Here is a 23,314-nt window from a genome sequence, read left to right as displayed (position 1 = left end):
CAAAGGAGAAAGTGTTAATGTGCTGGGCTCAGACAGTGGAGGATCTCAAAGGCCCCATCCCCCTCCCCCTCTGGTCCTGTTTTTTTTTTTTTTTTGGTTAATGTTCCCTGTTTGGTTTCGTATTATGTCCTTTACAAATTATTAATGGCATCTAACAGTTTGGTAAATTTAGCTAGGTTGTAAGACTTTCAACATCAGTAGCACTTTATCTCTTTGCTTATGTAACATTTTGCCTGATTTATTTACCTATTACTTGTATTTATTTTTTGTTCATTTATTTATTTATTTATTTATTTATTTTTCATTATTATGTGTGTATATGTGTATATATATGTGAGTATGTATATATGTATACATATTTATTTATTTTTTTCATTTATGTTTTATTTGCCGCCTCATTCAGTATCCCTTACTGTAACTACTTGTTTGTATGTAGGCCTATATACTGTATGTCTGTGTGTATTATTACATGTGTCGCCTAAGTTATGCGGGAAAGTATGTACATACTCCTTCTGGTAGATGTTGAACGTTATTAATTCTCTTGTGGTAAATGTTGAATGTATTTTTAATTTACTTCATGTGCGTTCTTTTTAGAGGCTGGTTATCCTTCCTATATTCTGCTGACCGTTTGTGTTGTTTAGTGTTTTAACTTTTTTGACTACTACTGTGCTGTTGAATGTATAAAGATGCCTTTCAAATTCTAATAAAACATTTGATCACAAAAAACATTTGATCTGGGAATCAACCCAACAACACTTTGACTGGACAGCCACTCATAAAGTCTATACAACAAGTTGCTTGTGTTCAATATTAACCTGCTAGTTTGTTTTCCTACCAGTATTGTATTCACAAACCATGAGTGCCTGCCTGAATATGAGTTGGGGAAAAAAAATCTCATTAACATACATCTTTCATTCATTACGGAGTATGGAAATCACTTAGTGGTTTGGATATGTTCCAAAACATTACCACACATTCACCAGCATCATACTTCCTTTTAAACTATTCCTGGCCTCTCTGGATATCTGTCTGACAGAATGAAGGTAATGACATACACAGGTGCATTCATGATCCATAATTTGGAAATACGGAATAAAGAACATGTTTGTGGTTCATGGGAGGGGCTATCATCTCATAATAGATGTTCATCATAGAAATATTTTGTTACTGTCTGTCCTGTCCCTTATTCTGGATCTACACTGCTTTTACATTTTTGTACCATGGTCTGGGTGAAAACTCGATTCTGATTGGCTTCAGGGCATCAATTAACTCCTGATATATGGACAGCTCTGGAACTAATCAAGTATTTCTAGTGAAACTGTCTGTTCCAATATAGTTATAGATATTCTGCATCTAATCTGAATATGTTATTTCCAACACTCAGTGTTCACTGCATCATCCTCTGAACACCACAGGCTGGCGCCTGTAACACACAAGCAGCAGGAAGTAGTTTACACCATCCCTCTGAACACAAGCGATCATCTCACATCCCATTCACTATTCAACTCTCTACTTCAGTACACATGGACTATCACTTGTTCGTGAAAATCTTGATAGTGATTTGGGGACAGTGACATGGCTAACTAGCCAGTCTTGTTGTTAAACATACTGTCAAAACAATGTATATTTACACATTGTCAAATGTACGCAATGTTGACTTTGAATGATGCTAGCATAACGTTAGCTTTCTGAATTATAGCCTAGCTGAGCCAAGGGGTTCTATGAGATGAGTCGAATCAAAGGTTCTTCTTAGTTACTAGTAGTAAACAAAGTTTCCACTGCATAAGAACCATAAGAATCTGGGATTGTAATGATCGTTCTAGCTATTATTCATACCCTGAGGTGTTGCCAGGGAAGCTAACTAATGGCTAGCCAAAAAAGTTATGTTTTGATCGCAAATGAAATGCATGAAAATATAAATTAATGGCCGTTTTTTTCTATGGCAAGCAGCCATATAATAATGATAATGAGGAATAAATAGACTGGAGGCAACCGTCCTCTGCTGCGTATCAGATGGTTCTGGCGCTTAATGTCGTCCAATAATTCCTGATAACGCCTCATCAGACTTTATTCCTGAAGCCAAGCAGGACGGCTCTGAGGATGCAGCCTGTCAGTCCACCAATTTGGTCCAGAGTGCAATATATTCATGAAATTGTGGCACATCTATGTTCCCCACAGCATGAATTGTAATCACTTTGGTGATCCTGACTTTTATCTTGAAACTTTACTAGGTTAAAATTTTTTGTTTGTCCACTGTTTTTGTTTACGATCAGACACCACCAAAACATTCCGATCAGCTGCACTGAATCCCTGCAAAATCCATTTAATATTATTGTCATGGGCTAAGGTTCCATTTCAGTTTAAACACTCCCAAAAACTCCAGGACACAGATGATTACTTTCCATGAAGTTTACTAGGAATCTTGTGAAACTAGAAACACAATACAACAAAATGTATGTATTATTAAACAAATCAAACATCACAGCAGTATTTGGTACATAGCATGGCTTAGCTATCCTAGCGGCAGCAAAATATAGAGCTTGCTTAGCTTTGCAACAGAATTGGCATCTCAGCAGTCTCAATATTCACATAAACTCAAATTGCTTCATAACTTTATGTCGCTGGATGAATAATACTCACAGACGTTGCCTTAGCAAAGAGGGAGGAAAAATAGCCTTCTAACTGAAGAACAGATGACTGTGCTGACACAACTGTAGCTGCTCACACAACTAACTGCTCATACAACTGTAACTGCTCACAGAACTGTAACTGCTACTTTGTTGCTATGGTTACAAAAATAAACAAATGACACAGAACTATGTTGTTCTAGAAAGGCACACATTTTCTAGGGGCATAACACTCCCCGCTTGGGGTCTTTAAAGAGCCCACATTAATGAACAGAATCAGTCCTTGGAGAAAGAAGCAGAACTACTTCTGCGATGGGACGAGAGAAAGTCTTTTTGGTTCCATCCTTGTTGACTTCCACTTCGACTTTCCAGACCAATCCATCTTCTCCTGGAAAGGTTTTTCTGATGATACCCATAGGCCACTCATTTCTCTTTGCCTGATTGTCTTTCAAGAGAACTATGTCCCCTTCTTGGAGGCTCGTCCGTTTCCCTTGCCACTTGTGTCGAAGCTGCAGTGTTTTGAGGTATTCAAGTTTCCACCTGCTCCAAAACACGTCTGCCAAGCCTTGAACTTGTTTCCACTCTTCTCTGAAGAGATCTACTTCATCATAGCTGCCTGACGGGGGAGGAGGCGCAGTGCCTGTCTTGAGGGTCAGGAGCATTGCTGGGGTGAGGATGAAAGGCGATTCTGGATCCGATGACACTAGGATGAGCGGTCTGGCATTCATGATTGCAGCTACCTCGGCCATGAGTGTGGTAAGAACCTCGTGTGTCAGGCGAGATTTCCTCTGATCAAGCAGCATGCAATCCAAAATACGGCAGGCGATGCCAATCATACGCTTCCATATGGAGCTAAATCAGGGTCAAATGTTTTGTACTTGAAAAAGTGAAATTTGAAACTGAAATTTCAAGTTTTGATCTTGAATTTTGAAAAATACATCAACGTATTCAAAATAAAAATAAATATACAAAAAGTTTTTTCAGGTTAAAAATAATTATGATCAACTCTGGTAATTCTTTTGAATAAATCATTTATTTTCATTTTTCACTTTCATATGTTTTGATATTTGGGATCCTATTTCTTTCAGTTGCATGTTTTATCTTTTCAGATTCAGATCTTAGTTTTTTTTCAGTTTCAAATCTTTTTTTCAGTTTCAGACTTTTGACCCTGATCTAGCGTGGGGGGCGTGGCATCAACTGAGAGGGGCGTGGAATCATGACAGACAGCTTAACCAAAAGGCTACAGACCTTCCCCTATCATGTTGCCTTCAGGGAACGTAGGATCTAAAACGATTCAGCTACGCCACATGATTGGCAGTGAAAACTGTCTGCAAGTAAACTGACTGTTTAGATGTGAGATGTGGAAGCTGTTTTAGAAAGTACTGAGGACCAATTGTAGTACAGGAGTGACAAAATCACGCCAAATTGTGCACAGACACCCACACTTTAAGTACTGAAATGTCCGACACGTAGCACTGGACCCAGCACACAGGTGAGAAAAGTAAGGTTGGGAAATCGTGATAAATATCAAAATGAGAGGTCGTTTTGTGGTTTTTTCAGCACCCCATGCATTCCTGCAACCACAAAACAGCACTACCTTTATTCAAATTAACAGCATTATCAGTGTTTTTCACGCAGTACATAGGCTAATGTTACTACCTACTACTGCGTTAGCAGCTACTTGATGCTAACGTTAGCCCTGCTATGCTTAACCTCTAGCTTTGACAATTCACCACTTAAAAGATGTCAGAAACATTGTATGTTGTTACAAAACGACCTCTCATTTTGATATTTATCACGATTTCCCAACCTTACTTTTCTCACCTGTGTGCTGGGTCCAGCAGGTGAGCCAGCAGAACCGAACGCCATTGCCAGCGGACACTGCGAGGCATTCACAGTGTTACGTGGAAATCGGACATTTCAGTACTTAAAGTGTGGGTGTCTGTGCACAATCTGGCGTGATTTTGTCGCTCCTGTACGTAAAGTAAAGGGATTACTTTTTTAAGAAGTAACGAGTAACGGGCAAACACTACTTTTTAAAAGTAACTTCCCCAACACTGCTTCTAACTGAATCTCTTTACTTTCTCTTGTCCTGTTTGTTCTTTCAAACATCTGCTGTGTTTTAATGTTTCATCGTGTTCACTTTCAGCTGGTTCAGGAGTCATGTTTAGTTACTGCTGCTGAAAATACAACGGTTCCTGTGATGCTGCTTCATAATAGAAGCTTTTAATGACTAAATAACGGAGGGCTCTTACAGCTAAGAAGATATAGGAAATTAAATGTGTTTGTAACTGAATTAGCGGAGCCACTTTGTTAGCGGGGATTCTTTGACAATACTGCAGGGATTAAGAAAAAGCGCATGATTGTTTTAAGACACACCTTCAAGCAGATAGACCAGTTGTGATGGAGATGCAAAATCCCTGCTGCGCTGAGTCAAACCAAGTAGAGCCAGGGAGTGGCAGATGTAATGAAAAAATGGCACTAATCTTGTTCTCTTGCATTTTTGCTTTTGAGATACAACATTTAAAAATCTTCAAATTTACACAAAAACATTTTAGCAAGGCTGAAATTCAAACCCTGTTTGCAATTCTCAAAGCCTTACCACTACAGGGGGCACCAAATGGCAGCTCGTGGACTGCTCAAAATGGGTTTATCCACTGTGGAGGATGAATGAGTTGAGTAAATTCAATTGGCCAGTTTGATTTAGTATTTTGCTCTGTGTAAATTTCGGCCTTATGTTGGGACTTATGGGCATGGAGATCAAAATGACCACAGCAAACTAATAATTTTGTCGGGAACAGTGCCATCCTGCTTTTTCACAAAACTAAACCCACTTGCTTTGTACTGAAGCAGTCAAGCAGATCATCTGCAAATCAACTGTGTAAAGTGTCCTCAACGGTTTGCTTGTTACATAGCCATTATATTAAATATATTAAAAATCTCTAAATTAAATTATATTTGATTATTGTGACAGTGACACATTAAGTGACAGTTTAAACACGCTCAGTCGAATCATATTCATCAGTGATTCATGGTCACACACAGGGCAGTGTCAGGAAGAGCCACTCACTGAGAGGGAAAACTCAGCCTGACCACACACACACAAATACATACAGTACTCCTCTGGTCAGACCACATAACAGTACCACACACACACACACACACACACACACACACACACACACACACATACACACACAGTGTTTGGCGAGTTATGTTCAAAATGCAATATATTACATATTACTAGTTACCTTCATTTTAAAGCTATATATTACATTACAATATTACTGTCTGCGTAGAGTAATAAATTACTTATTACAGTACTTTTTAGTTACTTTCAACAAAATGCCCAAATAACCTCTATAGAACAATAGCTGAGATCTTTTTAAATAAAGGAATGGAGATAGGAATAAATATTTTTAATTGTAGGCTTAGTCATATGACACACAATAGACCTATACCTTCTATAATGTAGCCTTTACTAACATGACAAGACAAAAACCCCTTTTTCTATGCCTTTTTATTTTAAGGAATGCATGGACATACTGTATGTGATTCAAAAATGTAAATTAAAGTACGCTCAGAGGATTAGGCTTCATCATTAGACCCACGAAATACAGCTCATTTCAGTCACACAGAGACTGAACAAAGAACTTATCGGCTCAGCTGTATTAAACCAACCTATATTAATATGATCATGTTGGTGTGGATGGGTTCCAAAAAAGAAACAATAAATGGTTCACGGTAATGCGGATTGTAATGCGTTACATGACGTAACTGTAGTAATATATTACTGAAATATTATTAGTTAAGCTTTATATTACTCTGTTACCGCTAAAAGTAATATATTACTGTACTGCGTTACTTTTGTAATGCATTACCCCCAACCCTGCACACAAACACACATACACACACTGCTGAGAGATATGTGTGAACTTAAACAGCTGTTCTGTTCATCCAAGTCAGTGCGCTTACATGCACTAACCAGGTTACTCTGAGAAACCAGGTAACAGATAATCAGAGAGTGTCAGACAGGAGGACATGCAGACAGACAGAACAGAGTCTCACATGTAAATGTGTCTATATTTACAAGACAGTCAAAGTCATGGTCAGTTCAGAGGTGGAAGACGTCTAGAGGCTAATTTGTGTTAGTTTCCGTTGTAATGTCATTTTAAATATGCAGATGTATCACTCGTTTATATGTGTGGGACCCACAGTATTGTTGGGCATATTAATGGACAATGGACAGTGTACACCCCCCCACTCTGATGTACTATTTTGTTTCATCACAGTCTAATTTCCAAGTGTACACCTAAACTATATTCACTATAGTTCACTATAGTATAACTTTAATCACGTAAATGTCTGAACTGATTACACTTAAACTGCAGACACACGTTTGATTTTTCAGTACGTTTGACACAGGTAGGCGTATATCCATGGACACTGCAGGAAATCTGTGGATTGGGCGGTCCAGGTCATAGAACTAAACATTGTGATTGATATCAGATGGGCTGCTGTTGCATGAAATAATACGTCATTAATGAGGAAAACATTACATTACCTGCACTATAAGAAACGATGCAAGTGCGTCTCTGTTAACATAGCTGTGCGCAATTACGCATGCCGCAAATCAGTTTAACTTTATTGATTATTTAAATCTCTCGACAAGTTTAAGTTCTGTTTTATAATTTAAATATATATAGATTATGTCATTTTTGGCAATAATTCATCTGATGTCTCTACAGCGGTTGAAGCCGACTGACAGCTGATCCATCTGTGATCAGCTGCAGCCGTCATCAGAAACGGACGTCTCTTCACGTGACGCTGCAGAGGAAAGGACCTCTCATTTGTCTTAAAACAGATTTCCCCCGTCCTCTCTCCTCCCGTGGTTTCCTCATGTCTGCGAATCTTCGGTGGGCAGGAGTAAGACGCAAGGAAAGGAGGCAAGTGAGGGAAACGTGGAACCAATTTAGGTGAAATGAGAAGTACCCACTGTGTACATGCCATTTCCCTTATTAGTCATTTCCTCACTCCTCAGAACATCGCTGATACCATCTACAGAACATTAGTGACATCAGTGAAGTGAGATGTCTGCACAGAGCCCAAAGGATACTAAAAGACAACACCCACACAGTGTAACATAACAACCCTGTGTTATAGACTGACTGTTAAATGAACCTTGAACCTCGAAGTTAAGCACATGTGGACATGGTCATGTCATGGGCTTCAGACAGAATGTGGTTTGAGCTGCACTCGCCACAGGGTTCAGCGCAGTGCTGCACCCTGAAGTCCAACATTGAAATTTGGGAGCAAGCCCGCTGAGTGGTGCATTGGGCAAGGCACGCAACTTTGCTCACTGCAGCAAAAAACGCCATGTTGTGGTGCAAGCCTTTGGAAAGAGAGGATTTCAGAGCGTGGTGGTGCTGATGTCGCATTTGGGCTGAAAGGCCCATCACACTGCAGTACTGTAAACACACTTTAATGTGTAAAATTACCCTTTAATTAACTAAGAAATTGTCAAATGAGCTGTTGTTTGCTAGTTACATTAGCTACATGACAGGAAAAGTAGAGTTAATCCAAAACAAATGGCTCCAAGGTGAAAAAAAAACAGTGGTGAAAAATTATATCCCCATTCTATAAGTTCATTATATATAATACATATTAAATAAAAATAAATCAAAATATACTATAATAATATACAACATACAATAAACTACATGTGCAATATATAAAAATAATAGCAGGAGGAGAAAAGGAATGTGCTTACAGTTTTGCTGAGGTAACCCGTGGAGATATTTCTGCATTGTTTGTCTTCAGAGTGGCAGCACCCTCCACATCTGTAGACCGACACACATGGTGGTTTATAGAAGATGTTGGTAGGAGCCCCGAACTCCCTGCCCACATCGACACACACTTCCCTGGGCATGCACTGAGTCTTCCTCCATTCCACCTCTATACCTGCATACACACAAGAAAGTAAGACCAACACCACAGCCATGAACAGGTCTTTTTTCTCAGCTGCTGTACACATGGATGGCAATGCATAAAGGCAGAGGGGCAAACATATATGATGTATAAATGTTTATATTATAAGTGTTCAAGGTCAAGTCTGAGGTCTTTACCAAACTGTCAAAATTATTAAGGTGGAGTCGATGTGATCTGCCATGACAGACAAATGACAGTATCGTATGCCAAATTGATTCATCCTAATACATCTTTCCATGTACTACCCTGCATGTGTAGGCACAAATATACCAAAGTACACCCTCTGAGCACACTGTGTACAGAAAATATGATTACACAGTGAGCAGGGCTAAATAGGGCAAATAGGACAAAAACTGTGCCTAGAGTCAACCTCTGTCAGCAACCTCAATGATGTTACAACCAATGCTTTTTCTACTGAGAGGTGCTGGTAGTATTGGTTCATCTCAATTCTAACAATGATTCAGCAAATTAGTAAAGACAATAGTTGTTTATAAGCAGAGTGACATAATATGCTCGTTTGTGATGGAATGTCGGCTGCCAGTCAAGGACCTCTTCATGCATGCAGCTGAAGAGCTCTGTTGAGAAGAATTGACATAATGATAAGCAACAGCAAAGTAGACAAATACCACCGAAAGTGGCAAGTAAATATGAGTAAACTCTCTAAATATAGGCGATTGACTCCTTTACCATTGCCAGGAGAAGAGTTTGCCTTTCTGTATTTTATTCCATGTGTGTCACATTCCTCATCACAAACGCACAGGAAAAACAGGGAACATTAGAAACAGCAGATTATACGCCTCACCAGACTACATCCAGAAGACACTGAACTTATTTTAAAGATCTTGAACAATAACATTCTCAATAAGACACATAATACTTTTCCTCCACCTGAAAAGGGTGTTGTGCTTTCATCAAAGCCGATCAGAGCTGGAGGCGATAAACAACCATGACTACTGCAGTCATTTGACCCAGGAGTGAATGCCGATTGTACCCATTCACATGCCAGTAACTCCTTGTTTTACTTTGTGGCATTCAGTACAACCATGACTTTTTTAACTTTACTGAATCCATAAAAAATCATTCCTATACATGAACGCACCTTCACATATGTATGTAAACTGTAATTCTGGCAAGAGCCTCTTACATGCATTTAAAGGGGAACAGCTTTATTCGTTAATTTAGTTAGGTTTTGTAATTAATAACATTTTATCTTTGTATTATACAGTGATTCTAAGTACTCTAACTGTATCGTAGGCAACTGGACTTGTTTCAGATTCTGTAAGACGTTTCACCTCTCATCCAAGAGGCTTCTTCTGCTCTAACTAACTGGAGGGGAGTTGCAGGCTTTTAAACTCTGTGTGGGCGTGTCCTTACAGAGTTGTTAAGGACACGTGTGAGCTCTGAGTTTCAGAGTTGTTAGGGCCACTTGTGGGTCATTGACCCAACCGACCTTCATGTGGGATAGGTGAGCCCAGGTGTGAATGGTTGTTAAGCTGTCTGGGGAGAGAACTCAGTACTGCATTGTAGGTGGGTGATAGGTAATGTCTTAGGCCACCTCCTCTGGTCAAAGACGGTTGTTCCAGTTTGACATAGATGGATTCTGTTACTCCTCTTTCAAACCATCTGTCTTCTCTGACCAAGATGTTTACATTGTTGTCCTCAAAGGAATGATTTGTCTCCTTCAGATGTAAGTGGACAGCAGAGTCTTGACCTGAGGAGTTAGCCCTCCTGTTTATGGAGAGGTTGTTTTGTCTCCCCAATGTACAAATCTGTGCAGTCCTGGCTGCACTGAACAGCATAAACTACATTACTCTGTTTATGCCTGGTGATCATCAGAACCCTAAGGTGAAGGTGATAAGAGGTGAACCGTCTTCAAGAAACTGAAACAAGTCCAGTTGACTACAATACAGCACTTAGAATTACCATGACCTGAATGACTGAGAACCTTCATCAACATTATACAGAGATGTTCATTCAGGGGAGGCAGTGCATCAAGAAATCCAAAAAGAAATGTTGAGATTACATGATAGTTGTATCTTTTGAAAATTTCTTCATATTCATAATTCACCATTTTCTAGCAGCATGGTACATTTGTACGTGCTGCTAGGGCTAGGGCGGCTAAAGCAGTAACCCCAGTGGCAAACTGTATTTCAACATTTGTAAGCGTGACACCACTGAATATTTTTAGGGAGACTTTGGGACATCTCTCGTCCTTTTTGTGGCGACCAAACCAGGTATTTTAATCCAAAACATGATCTTTTCCTCACCTTCACCATGTGGTTTTTGTACCTGAACCTAACCAGAAAATAGTCAGCTAAATAAATAATATTCAATCATATACTGTTAGTACTGAATCTCTAAACATGTTACTTTTGTATTCAAAACAGGAGCCCTGATGATCTGAGATGACTACATCTACATTTTACAAGTAAGGCTTAGACAGAAAAAAACACTCTGAGCTTGATGTGAATTAACAAGATAATGTGATGCATGTGGTCCTCTGAGTTTGAGGAAAATGAGTTGCAGTCACTTCAAGTAAAGCCACTGTTCAGTTTAATTTACACACAGTCATCAAAGTCTTGTGGAGCTCTGACTGGTGCAGAAACCCTTAAAACATTTTCTGAAACCAAAGCAAACACCAACATCTCAAAGAAAAAAGAACCTGAAAAAATAAGATTAAAACAAAGTGCAAACATACTTTTCAGTACATCCAAGTTGAGGTAGGCAGCAGCAAACGTTTGCTCCTCTGTATCAGCCTGTGGCCTAAGTCGGTGAGGCTGTGGCAACTGAGAGAGCCTGGAGGCTGAGGAGGCAGCGGCAGCAGAGAGTTTAGATCTGCATTTCAGAGCGGCCCAGTATGAAGGATAGATGAGACTCATCAGTTCATCAACACTAGAGGCTGAACGCAACTTCTGCTCCATGTCTGGCTTTGGTGGAGAGTCCTGAAAGAGACAAGAGACACGTCACTGAAAGTACTGCTGTTACTTAGTCACCAGTAGTCTCACGACTTTACCACAACATTTCTCAGTCAAGGCCAAGTTCAAGTAAAGACCAACAAGTCTGTAATTAAGACAAAGAAGTCTGGAGTTAAGACAAACAAGTCAGGAGTTAAGACAAACAAGTCAGGAGTTAAGACAAACAAGTCAGGAATTAAGACAAACAAGTCTGGAGTTAAGACAAACAAGTCTGGAGTTAAGACAATCAAGTCAGGAATTAAGACAAACAAGTCTGGAGTTAAGACAATCAAGTCAGGAATTAAGACAAACAAGTCTGGAGTTAAGACAATCAAGTCAGGAATTAAGACAAACAAGTCTGGAGTTAAGACAATCAAGTCAGGAGTTAATACAAGCAAGTCAGGAATGAAGACAAACAAGTCTGGAGTTAAGACAAACAAGTCTGTAACTAAGATAAACAAGTCAGGAGTTAAGACAAACAAGTCTGTAACTAAGATAAACAAGTCAGGAGTTAGGACAAACAAGTCTGTAACTAAGATAAACAAGTCAGGAGTTAAGATAAACAAGTCTGGAATTAAGATAAACAAGTCTGGAGTTAAGATAAACAAGTCAGGAGTTAAGATAAACAAGTCTGGAATTAAGATAAACAAGTCTGGAGTTAAGATAAACAAGTCAGGAGTTAAGATAAACAAGTCTGGAATTAAGATAAACAAGTCAGGAGTTAAGATAAACAAGTCAGGAGTTAAGATAAACAAGTCTGGAATTAAGATAAACAAGTCTGGAATTAAGACAAACAAGTCTGGAATTAAGACCCGCAAGTTCCAAGTCAAGTCTGTGACGAAGGTAAACACACTCCACCTTCCTGAACCTGACATAGATATTGAAAGCTGAAAAATGGAGTCACTCAGTTGTCGCCGTTGTAACTGCTTGCCTGTACCCCGATTACAGACAGGCACAGTGTAGATTTCCCTGATAAGGCATTGTTCTACGCGCATAGACAGGAAATTTAAAAACTCTGTAGCCTACATATATATCATATCTGTGGTCATGCACAAACTCCCGTTATATAAAGTTATATCCGGGCAGAAAGTACCGCTGTCAGTTGACCTGACTGAACCCCACTTAAACCCATACATAATTTCTAAACTTTTGTCAGAACCCAGCCTGTGCTGTCGGTTTCCGACCTACAGTGTACATTCTTTGAAGGCATCCAGTCTGACAGGAGTTAAGACAAACAAGTGTTTCTTCCTCTGACGGTTGCTGATGGTGTTCTGGTTAGGTGAATTACCAACACATGTTAATGTGTTAAATATACAGTCAACGTGTTCATGTGTTTATCTGTTTGTGAACACTGACTCAGTCTCTTCAGTGTTTAATTGAATGCTAGTACAGGATGTCTTCCCCTCTTGTACAAGACAGACAGACATACAGACAGACAGATAGTTATACTTATTTAGGTGCAGAGAATTTAAAATGGTAACAGTGACCAATAGAGGCCACAAGGTGACAGTAACGCCTACACATTACTGTGTTAATAATGCACACACATTCTGGTCATTCTTGCAGTCAGTTATAGTAGGGCTGGGCAAAACCCAGTTTTGTATTGTTATGTTTTATAAAATATATCCTTCATACAACAAAGAATTTATCTCTACAGGCCTGAATATGAAAGCAGACAGAGTTTTGTTGTGTTCATTGCTCCACTTGCAGTTAAGCAATGTAATGAACCCTGCATGTCTAGTCTAACTCAGAGAGAAATATGACTCTGATGTTGAGATGTGACAGAGCTGGTTGTATGGGCAAACTTTGGCTTAAGAGAACAGGATACAGGACAAAACACAGCTAAATATATAAATATAAATATATGTACTGCCAGAAAGTAGTGGAGTAACAGCCTCAGTGGAAGCGTTCAGTAAAGCATGTGTGTGTGTGTGTGTGTGTGTGTGTGTGTGTGTGTGTGTGTGTGTGTGTGTGTGTGTGTGTGTGTGTGTGTGTGTGTGTGTGTGTGTGTGTGTGTGTGTGTGTGTTACAAGTGTGAGGGACAGAAAGACAGTGTGATCTGACAGGCAGATGTTCAGAGTGGGGTCAGGTTAGCTGTAAGGTGAGAATATATAAATGTCCAGTAAATATTGAGCTACAATTTGTCAGAAAATAGATACTGGATCCCTTTAAGAGCCAAGTTGAGTCTCTGAGGTTTGCCGAGTTTAGTGACGCTGAGGTTAGCCCTGAAGTTAACTGGCTTCGGCCCTGGTGCTGTAGGAGTCTCTCCTGTGCTCACAGACCACAGTCTGGATGGAGACTGGCCTCCGGACTCTGTTACACAAGCGTTTGTTAAAATAATGTCACTCTGAACACAAAAACATTCTACTGATGGAATGAAATAATGCAAGCTATACAATAAGTTATTCTTAAGTATTAATAATATTCATGTCTTTGAGAGTGCCAACAGGTGGAAAATATTTTAGCTGATGATAAATGGGGAAATTAATTGCAATATTGATTTTAGGTGATATTGTGGCTAAGTACCAACACCATCAGCCTTTTGTGGCGCCACTGTCAGCTTGATCAACATTTTGGTTGAAGACATGGTGTCTTTATGAAATCCTCTGGACGGTGATGATCACCAGTGCAATGGAAACCTTTCTGAGGATGAAACACAGGATGCATATAAAATTCACAGAGCACATCCATGCTCCCAATGGCATAAACCTGTTTGATTTGAATGAACTCTTTCCACTAGCACCACCCTCAGGACAAACATATGTAGCTTGAACTTTCCAAGTCTTTAATATTTTGCATTGAGATGAACATTAGAGCCTCTTAGGGGCCACTAATGCAAGATCCTGTATTATAACAGATAAATGATAAACTCAAGTTTTTACTTATTTAGAAAATGATCTAGAAAATGATTGGCTCTTTCTTGTGGAGCTAGATTCCAGTAGGTGGATGTGATGGCAAGACACATATCCAAAGTTGGCTCCCATAACAAAGGAATCGCACACACACAGACAGACACACACACGCACACACACACACATTCAGTGCCATCGAGCCTGCCTTACATACTAGAAGATAATTTGCCCTCTTTGTTTTTTCGTTTTTTCACACTGGTGTACTGTGGGATTTTTGTCCCAACCTCTACTTACATTAGGCTATTATGTATTTGGCTTCTCAATTAAAAAAGATTCAACTATTTGTCTGTTTTTCAGTTCAGTGCCACACAAAACTTCTTTATCAGCCTCCATGAGTGTATTTTACCAAAGCCTCACTCATATTTTTTATGTCTTTCTGTGACATGAAAATGTCATATTTCCACACAGTCAGAGAAAGTTAAGTGTGTGTCCTGCTCATGGTTCAGTTATAAAATCCTGTGCTGTCAGAGCAAGGCCGGATCTATACATTTGGGGGCCCAGGGCCAGATTAGGATTTGATGATCTTATCTCATCATTTAACCACGATCACATGTTGTAAGTTGGATTTTCTGCTTAGTGTTTTCTTAGTGTTTTCTAAGTGTGCCAGCTAATATTAAAATATATTTATGGGTTCCCATACTTTTAAATCCTTATTGAAATGTTAGTTTGTTGTTTGTTATCAAATTTTATTTAAATGAATAAAACAAACATGTACAGAGTGATTAGATAACATGTTATAGAAGCTATTTTCACTGATTTTAATGTAGGAGTGCCTTGAGATTTTGGCTTGCCCTTATGTGTGCACAAAAAGTTTTAAAAGTACTTTATTAGATTGGAGTGGAACCTATTTTATCCTAAGGGGTGCTTCCACACATATCTTGTTTTTTGTTTTTTTTATTCTTGGTTTTCACATATGCATTTTGGCAGTTCATTTAAGGGGATCTACCTAAAAATCTGTAGCAAATTACATGTATTAATCACTTTCTATGGGCCATATGTGAGAAGATTGTAACAGGACATGAAAAATGAGACCTTCACCGTCTCTCTCGGTTGCCTATACAGTTTTCCATGACAATCCAGAGGATGTGACTTTAACAATGTTCCAGAGTGCCTCTCACCAGTCCCTAACAGGGAGAAAAGTAGCTAATGTTAGTTTAGGAATGGAGTCCACTAACATAAACTAACGACCGGCTTCCAGCACAACACAGAAGTTCCACAGAGCCCCTTCTAGTCTATTCAATAGTAGGGATGCGCCAATCCGATATTCAGTATCGGTATTGATCCGATATTGCCCGAAATCCCTGGATTGGATATCTGAGAGGGGAAAATGTATGATCCGATCCAATTTATTAGCCTTAACTCTCCCATAAATGTTTAAACTAGGCACGACATGCCGTAAAGAGAGCAGCATGTGTCATGTGACTAGCTGGAGTGAGACTGTTAACATGTCAGCTGTGTGGATTTTTTTTTAGATTTTCTTTTTTCATCCTTTTTCTTATAATTTCTGTCATGTGGTCCAACAATACTAACAATGCTATCTGTAAAACCAGAGAACACTTAAAATGTGTAAATGACTGTAAAATAATCATTATTTTGGCAGAATGAGGACATTTACTAGCTCCACAATGTTCTCTTACTCTGTTAGAAACCATTGATTTCTGGGATTCACCAATGTTTTCTTATTTTTGCTCTTCTCTTTGGTAAGAGAAAATTGTAAGGTTGGTCGAGAGCACTCTTACCAAGAAAAGAGACAAACATCCTGTTTACACAGTCCACAATTTGTTTGTCCAATGTACGGAAACATGTTTTAAATTATAGGAACATAAAAAAATATAATAATAATATCAGCCTATATGTTTTTAGAGGAATTTTAATGATTGGATTGTTTATTTTGTGGTTAAAAATACTATTGGTCAATCGATCCTAACTAAGACTATAAAAACCCTGGGATGATCACGTGCATTCAGCACCTGAATCATGGCTTACATACTGCTACTAGATGCTTTGGCAAACAGGGCTTTACGCAGAGAGCGCTTTTTAGAGATCGCACAGATCTGTTTGATGAGACAGATGAATGGCTGCTGACCCATTTCAGATTGCCATGAGTACTGCTTATGGATTTGTGCAATAACCTGGAGCCTCAGTTTAGGCGAAACACAAATCCTGTGCTTCCACACCTCCAAGTACTCAGAGTTTTGGCCACAGGATCATTTCAGAGAGAGACAGGAGACAGGTCAGGCTTCTCACAGTCCTCTTTGAGCCGTGCACTTCCGAGAGTACTGAAAGTGATTTATATCATTCATGCCCCAGTACATATCATTCCCAGACACTGCTCACCAGCAGGTAGAGATCAACAACGCTTTTTTTGCTGTATCGCCAAGTATCATTGGTGCTGTAGATTGGCCACATATATGGATCAAAGCACCCTCTCCAGATCCATTCCCATTCCTCAGACAAAAGCTGCATCGCTCTATTAACGTCCAAATACTATCAGATGCAAACTGCCACCCTCTGAATGTCGTGGCCCTTTGACCAGGGGGAGCACACGACTCCTCTGTGCTGCAGAATAGTTTGGTGGGGATGCATCCGGCTCAAGGAGCTGGTGGAGAGGGGTGGCTGATTGGTAAATGATTTGTAATTCTAAAAACCACCATCCAGTTTTACTTTGATGAAACTCAATTTCATAAACATGTAACATAGGTGATCAAGGTTATGCCCTCACTCCATGGCTGTTGACCCCCCTGGTAAACCCCCAGACTAGACAGGAGAGCTCTTACAACACCCGCTCCGTGGTAGAGCGAACAATTGTCTGCCTTGATACTGTTTTTCTGACATTCGTGTAACGCCAGTGCTGACACTGTGGAAGATCACGTTTGCGTTGTTTTATTTGATTTAACAATACCTCAAGTTTACTGCTGCTGAAATTCTTCTTCTTTTTACTACTCTTTTTTGGTGGCATCTTGCCAATCCCTCTGCCAGTGTCGGCTATTTGCACACAGCACAACACCTGCCCTTATATGGTGTTTAGTGGGCATTACCTATGCTAATTACAATCGGCCAGGCGCCTCGGATTTATGATCAAGTGGGGATTCATCATTCAGCACACCTGGGTTAGAGCAGATTTGGATGGTAAGAACGTTTGGTGCATCTGGAGTGACTTCTCTTATTTTTTCTCTTGACAAAAAAGTAATAGAAAATATAAGAGAAATTTAAGAGAATGTTTCTGCATTAGGCCCATTGTTTAGACTCGGGTCTGTATGGTTAGTATGTGAATGCTATCTCACTTCCTGTCCTTCAGTAGTATTAGATATAATACCAACATCCACACAATCACTGTGACAGGAAAAATATGACTGTTCACTGTGAGCAAGGCCGTCATACACACACACACACACTCAGAGCTCAGCCTAGCCTTTGTGTTAGAGGCCAGTAAAACAGACAGAGTGAAGCAGTCTATTGTATTTTAGAGCCTGTGAAAGTATGTTTACAGCCAATGAAGAGATAACACACACAACACTCCATTTCCTACCAAAAACAATGGGTTTATGTGCGTTTCTACATGCATATGCATGTTTGTGTTTAGCTTCCATCTGCACAGATTTTTGTGCATGTATGTCTTTGTGTGTGTGAGTGTGTGCGTGCGTGTGTGTGTGTGTGTGTGTGTGTGTGTGTGTGTGTGTGTGTGTGTGTGTGTGTGTGTGTGTGTGTGTGTGTGTGTATTGGTCTTTCTGTATGTGTCCTGTCTCAGTTTCCCCTGATTCTGTATGTTTCAGCTTGTGTTTGGAGTAGTGTTTTTACACACAAATATGCACACACACACACGCTGTCCCTTCACATGGGAAAAAGCTTCTCTTCCGTCACATCAGCTCAAAGAAGCTGAAACAAACAATTGAGAATGCAGCAGCTCTAAATAGGATCCTGCTGTCACCTGACTGGAGTGACCACATTCACCATCTTGGTCCTTCCTGCTGTTGATGTTTCCTGGATGTTTCAAGGTTTGAAGGTTTGTAACTCTTTTTGAACGTCAACACTGCTGAGAGCGCCAGGCTAATCAGATTATTTTGAAATAGTTGGCAGTATATTAAAGCCACACTATTGATGGTTTTACAAGTTTTTTGGCTGTTGACTTTAAGCTGTGCTAAATTGCTGCAATTTTCAAAAGCATGGTGTAAGTTTTTAGATCAATGTCCAAATGTAGAGGCAGGGTTGATTTGATTTGACTTGATTTCAGTAAACCATGAAAATCTACTTTCCAGAGGCTTGAACCTCTCAGTCATCCATCACAGAAAACAACTCATAACATTTATTCATGTGTTATATCATAGTAGTGGGGTATTTCAGCAGTGACCGGGGACCAGTTTCAAAATGTCTATGATGCTATAACCAATATTCACCAGCAGACAATGCTTAGTTCACTAAGTTGATATAAAACCTAATAAGGGAGTCAAATTTGGCCAAAAATGATAGATGTTAGAAATGTTATTTCTTCTAGTGCTAATACTAATACATATCAAGTCTAAATATGCAAAACCGTTTCAATTAGGGGCCAACCAATATCTTCTTTTCAGGGCCGATACTGATTATTAGTAATTCAGGAGACCAATAACCGATAATTGGAACCGATATACATTTACAGGAAAAATAAAAATCTTAGTCTCAGAGTTGAGAATAATCAGTGATGGAACTTTACTACAATTTGTGGAATCTTTGGGGGTTTTTTGTATTTTAAAAAAAAAAGTTTTTTAAGCTAAAATGTGTTAGCACTCTTCTTTCAGAAATAAGGGAGTGTGGCAGAGAGAGAGAAACAGAGCGTGTGTTTGACTGAGTACAAGGTTTACAGTAACATTATAGAGATGAAGGTAGCAGAACAGTGTTTGAACAGTGAATAATGCTACAGCTTCTTAAGACCAAAGCCAAGCCGAGTCTTGCTTCCAACCTACTTATTAAAGTTAATGGGGTTAGCCATGGAGGTAGTGACAACTTCAAACCAGGCTCACTCAAGGTGGACTGACCTTTAAGGAGGCTCCCCACAAGGGTGTGTGCTGAGCCCACTGCTCTACACCCTCTACACCACAGACTGTAGACCCGCCCGCTCCAGTAACACCATCGTTAATTTCGCAGACGACACGACGGTGGTGGGACTGATCACGCGGGGAGATGAGTCTGCCTACAGGGACGAGGTCCTGAAACTGTCTGAGTGGTGCTCAGCAAACAACCTGTCTCTGAACACCACAAAGACCAAAGAAATCATCCTGGACTTCAGGAAACACAGGGCAGATCCATCTCCGCTCTACATACACGGCGACTGCGTGGAGAGGGCCCACACCTTCACCTTCCTGGGCACCGTGATCTCTGCTAACCTTTCCTGGTCTGCAAACACCTCAGCTGTCATCAAGAAGGCACAGCAGCGTCTGCACTTCCTGAGAGTGCTCAGGAAAAGTAACATCTGCAAGAAGCTGCTGGTGACTTTCTACCGCTCTACCATCAAGAGCATCTTAACCAACTGCATCACGCTGTGGTTCTCCCACTGCACCGAGGCAGATAGGAAGAGTCTCCAGAGAGTGGTCAAGACAGCACAGAAGATCATCGGATGCCCCCTCCCTTCCCTCAAAGACATTTTCACATCCCGCTGCCTCAGCGTACCTCCATACTTAGAACCAGCACCACTGCACATATTTATTTATATTCTTATACTTACATTGCACTACCTGCCTTGTACTTTTTACTTACTTACTTGCCTTGTACTTTTTACTCTATTTTATGTTGTGTGAAATACTCGGATCTTGAACAAATAAAATGTTACTTATTAAACTGGGAGATCTGTCTCGTAACAGATCAAAATCAGCAAATACATTTATAATAGTTAAGCTTTTAAATTTATTCTTAAATAACATGTCCACCATCAAAGACTCCCGTGGTGGTTCGGCTCTGCTTTCACACCACAAACACACATCTCAGAGTCCGTTCTAAACCAAACTGAAAGCTGTCTTGATCTAGTTGTACAGGCCACACCAGAGTTGATTGACAACTTTCATAGCAGCCTAAAAACCTGCACCTTAGACATTCAACATATTAGACCTACAACAATGACAAGTACCACATGACAAGCTAGAAAGAGCACACAGAAAAAGACTTGATACAAACGTAAACACAAAAGTGCCAGATGAAAGTGAGACAGCAGTCGGACAGCTGTACCCATCAGGTGACTCAGGTGATATTGAGTTTGAAACCAGATGACGACGATCCATTGCGTGATGTCAGCAGCTGACATTCATCCACTTGGCCTGGGGGCTCCATGTCTGATGTTTGTCTGAGCTTTATAACCACACAGCCCTTATCTTACTGCAGTGCTCTGGTAAAATAGATTTGTCACTCCACTGAACTGTCTAGCTGTCTTTAACCAAAGAGATAACGTATTTTAGTGCTGACTGTGTTTTAAGTTTAAGTTTGAATATGATCAAAAGCTAAGGAGTCCTCCAGGAAACCGTACTCATCTCAAATACTGTTAAACCATCTTCCATCTACCCTGTACCTTCACTTAATTGTTTCAGAAATTAAAGCTAATATCGTTTAAGCAGGACAAACATATGCAAATATAACAAAGAAAACTTTCAGCTTTTACCGGAACTCTCACAAGTTGTAACACCTGGTAGAAGTTAAGACAGACAGATAAGGCCATCTCTAAATGGTAGTGCTGCTTTAATGTTCCTTCACTCAATGATATTCTCTCACATAGATTACTGTATAACAAGTTGGTCTTTTTCCGGAGCCACTGCACTCAAGCCAATTGAATCCCTATATAAAAAAGCAGTTAAAATTTTAGACAAAAAGCCATTCTCATATCACTACTGTAGAATTCTCCCCAAGTATAAATTACTAAGTTTTGAAAATTTTAAGAAGTTTAAAATAGCTTGTCTAATGTTCAAAGTCCTTCATGGACTGGCACCACCGCCACTTAATGATAATATTAAACTGAGGGTGGTCAGCCCCTCCACTACTCGAGTCACCAGAGCCGCTGCCAGAGGTGACTGTGAGGTTCCTCTTCGACGAACTACTTTTGGCCAAAATGTCCTATCATATAGAGGTAGTATACTGTGGAACAGCCTACCCACCTCAATTAGAGAGAGTCCCAGTTTATTAACATTCAAGGGACGCTTGAAGGTGTGGCTTCGATCTAGTCAGATTTGCGATCATCAACCCACTGTGATCAGTATGCGATGACATCTTGGGCTTTTGTGAAACACTTTTATCACTATACACATTTTTACACATTTCCGGGTTAATGTGCAATGTCCCTGTTTGTAGTAATGTCTCTCTGTTTTTTTTGTTTTTTTTTGTTTTGTCTGTTTTGTTTTTCCTCTCGTCTGTGTTCTCTCTGCTGAGTTTTCTCTGTCCTTCTTTCCTCTTTTATAACATGTACCTGCCAAGGGACAACGGTTGGAAATTAGCCTGTGGCTACAAACCGGCATATTTACATGTAAATGTTTATTAATATGCACTGTCCCTTTTAAATAAATAAAAAATTAAAATTAAAAAAAAGTTGTTCAGTTATCATGGAGATGGTCATTTGCTATGACGTGACCTAAGTATGTATATCTAACTCTAAAGAGGAGGTTATGTCTTCACCCGTGTTCGTATGTTGGTTGGTTGGTTTGTTTATCAGCAGGAATACACAAAATCTACTGAACAGATTTCCACCAAACTTAGAGGGAGGATGGGTCTCAGTCCAGAATAGTTAACTTTTGGTGCTGATCTTTAACAATGTGGTGTTTTTTGACATTTTCTTTAATTTCTCAGGGAATAATGCATAGATCTTGATTTAAAAAAACCCAAAACTGATTGATACAGGACTATTGAGGACAATGGATTAGGCTTGGAGGTATGCACTCTACTGAGTGCCATCCTAGTGAATCATGTGACATGTGGTCAAATGAAAACTGAGCATTTCTACTATCTAACTATTATTTCCAAGGTCAACAATGAACTTTTATGCTCATATTTTTAAGTGTTTCTTTCCTTGTTCCTTGGTTTCTGGCATTTTTGAGAAAAAATGGCTGATAGCATCACATAACAAGAAGGAAAATGTTAGACTGGTGCACTCATATCAAGAAAATGGTGCTCATTTCTCACAAGACAACTGCAGGTTTCTTCACTTGTTTGTACAAATACAAAAATCTTATGAAGGAAAAAAAGCATTGTTTCCCTCATCTATATTTTCTTAACTACTATATAGAAAAAGTGTTTCAAAAATAAGAAAGTTTTCAACAAAACTGACAAAACAGTGTTTTCCAAAGAGGAGGCAGAGCCAGTGAAACATTGCAAGAAGAAAACTCAGCACAGATGGTAAAACACTCAGACGCAGCAGACACGGGAAAGACCCGTCAGAAAGTCAAACACACAAAGCCAACTTGTTTCTCAAGACATTATACAAACCATTGCACACTGTAATAAATATATATAAGGTTAACATGCAGCTCACAGTCATTTATGATTTTGTCTACTGCTGTTGTGACATTAACTTAAGTTTAGTTGAGACACTATCAAATTTTATTGTTCTGAAATGAAACTTGTTTATTTGCCATATTATATTACATTATGCACTACGTTTTGCAAAGTAGACAGGTGAACTGTTCCCTTAAAGGTAGTTTAGAGCCACAGACGATATTATCTGAGTCTTGACTTATAACCTGGTCATCTGATAAGGTATTTTAAGATGAACTAGACCTAACCTTTCTGCTAACAGACACTGGCACTTTTTGACTTCCAGAATCTCTGCATGTCCTCATTTGGATGCTAAACAGCTTCACTGTATTTGCTCAACCCCCATTTCCCC

General features: G+C 39.5%; 1 protein-coding gene across 1 annotated transcript in view; it reads right to left on the bottom strand.

Annotated features, from left to right (window-relative positions):
- vegfc (vascular endothelial growth factor c) overlaps positions 1–23,314 on the bottom strand; it is a 92,277-nt gene that overhangs the window by 44,997 nt on the left and 23,966 nt on the right. Inside the window, 2 exon segments of the mRNA XM_073478418.1 lie at positions 8,398–8,588; positions 11,314–11,557. Of these exon segments, the coding sequence (XP_073334519.1) occupies positions 8,398–8,588; positions 11,314–11,557 (435 nt within the window).

This window comes from Pagrus major, chromosome 1, assembly GCF_040436345.1.
Source record: "Pagrus major chromosome 1, Pma_NU_1.0".
Classification (NCBI taxonomy): domain Eukaryota; kingdom Metazoa; phylum Chordata; class Actinopteri; order Spariformes; family Sparidae; genus Pagrus; species Pagrus major.
The sequence above is the reverse complement of the archived record's forward strand: the minus strand, read 5'-3'. Positions and strand labels throughout refer to the sequence as shown.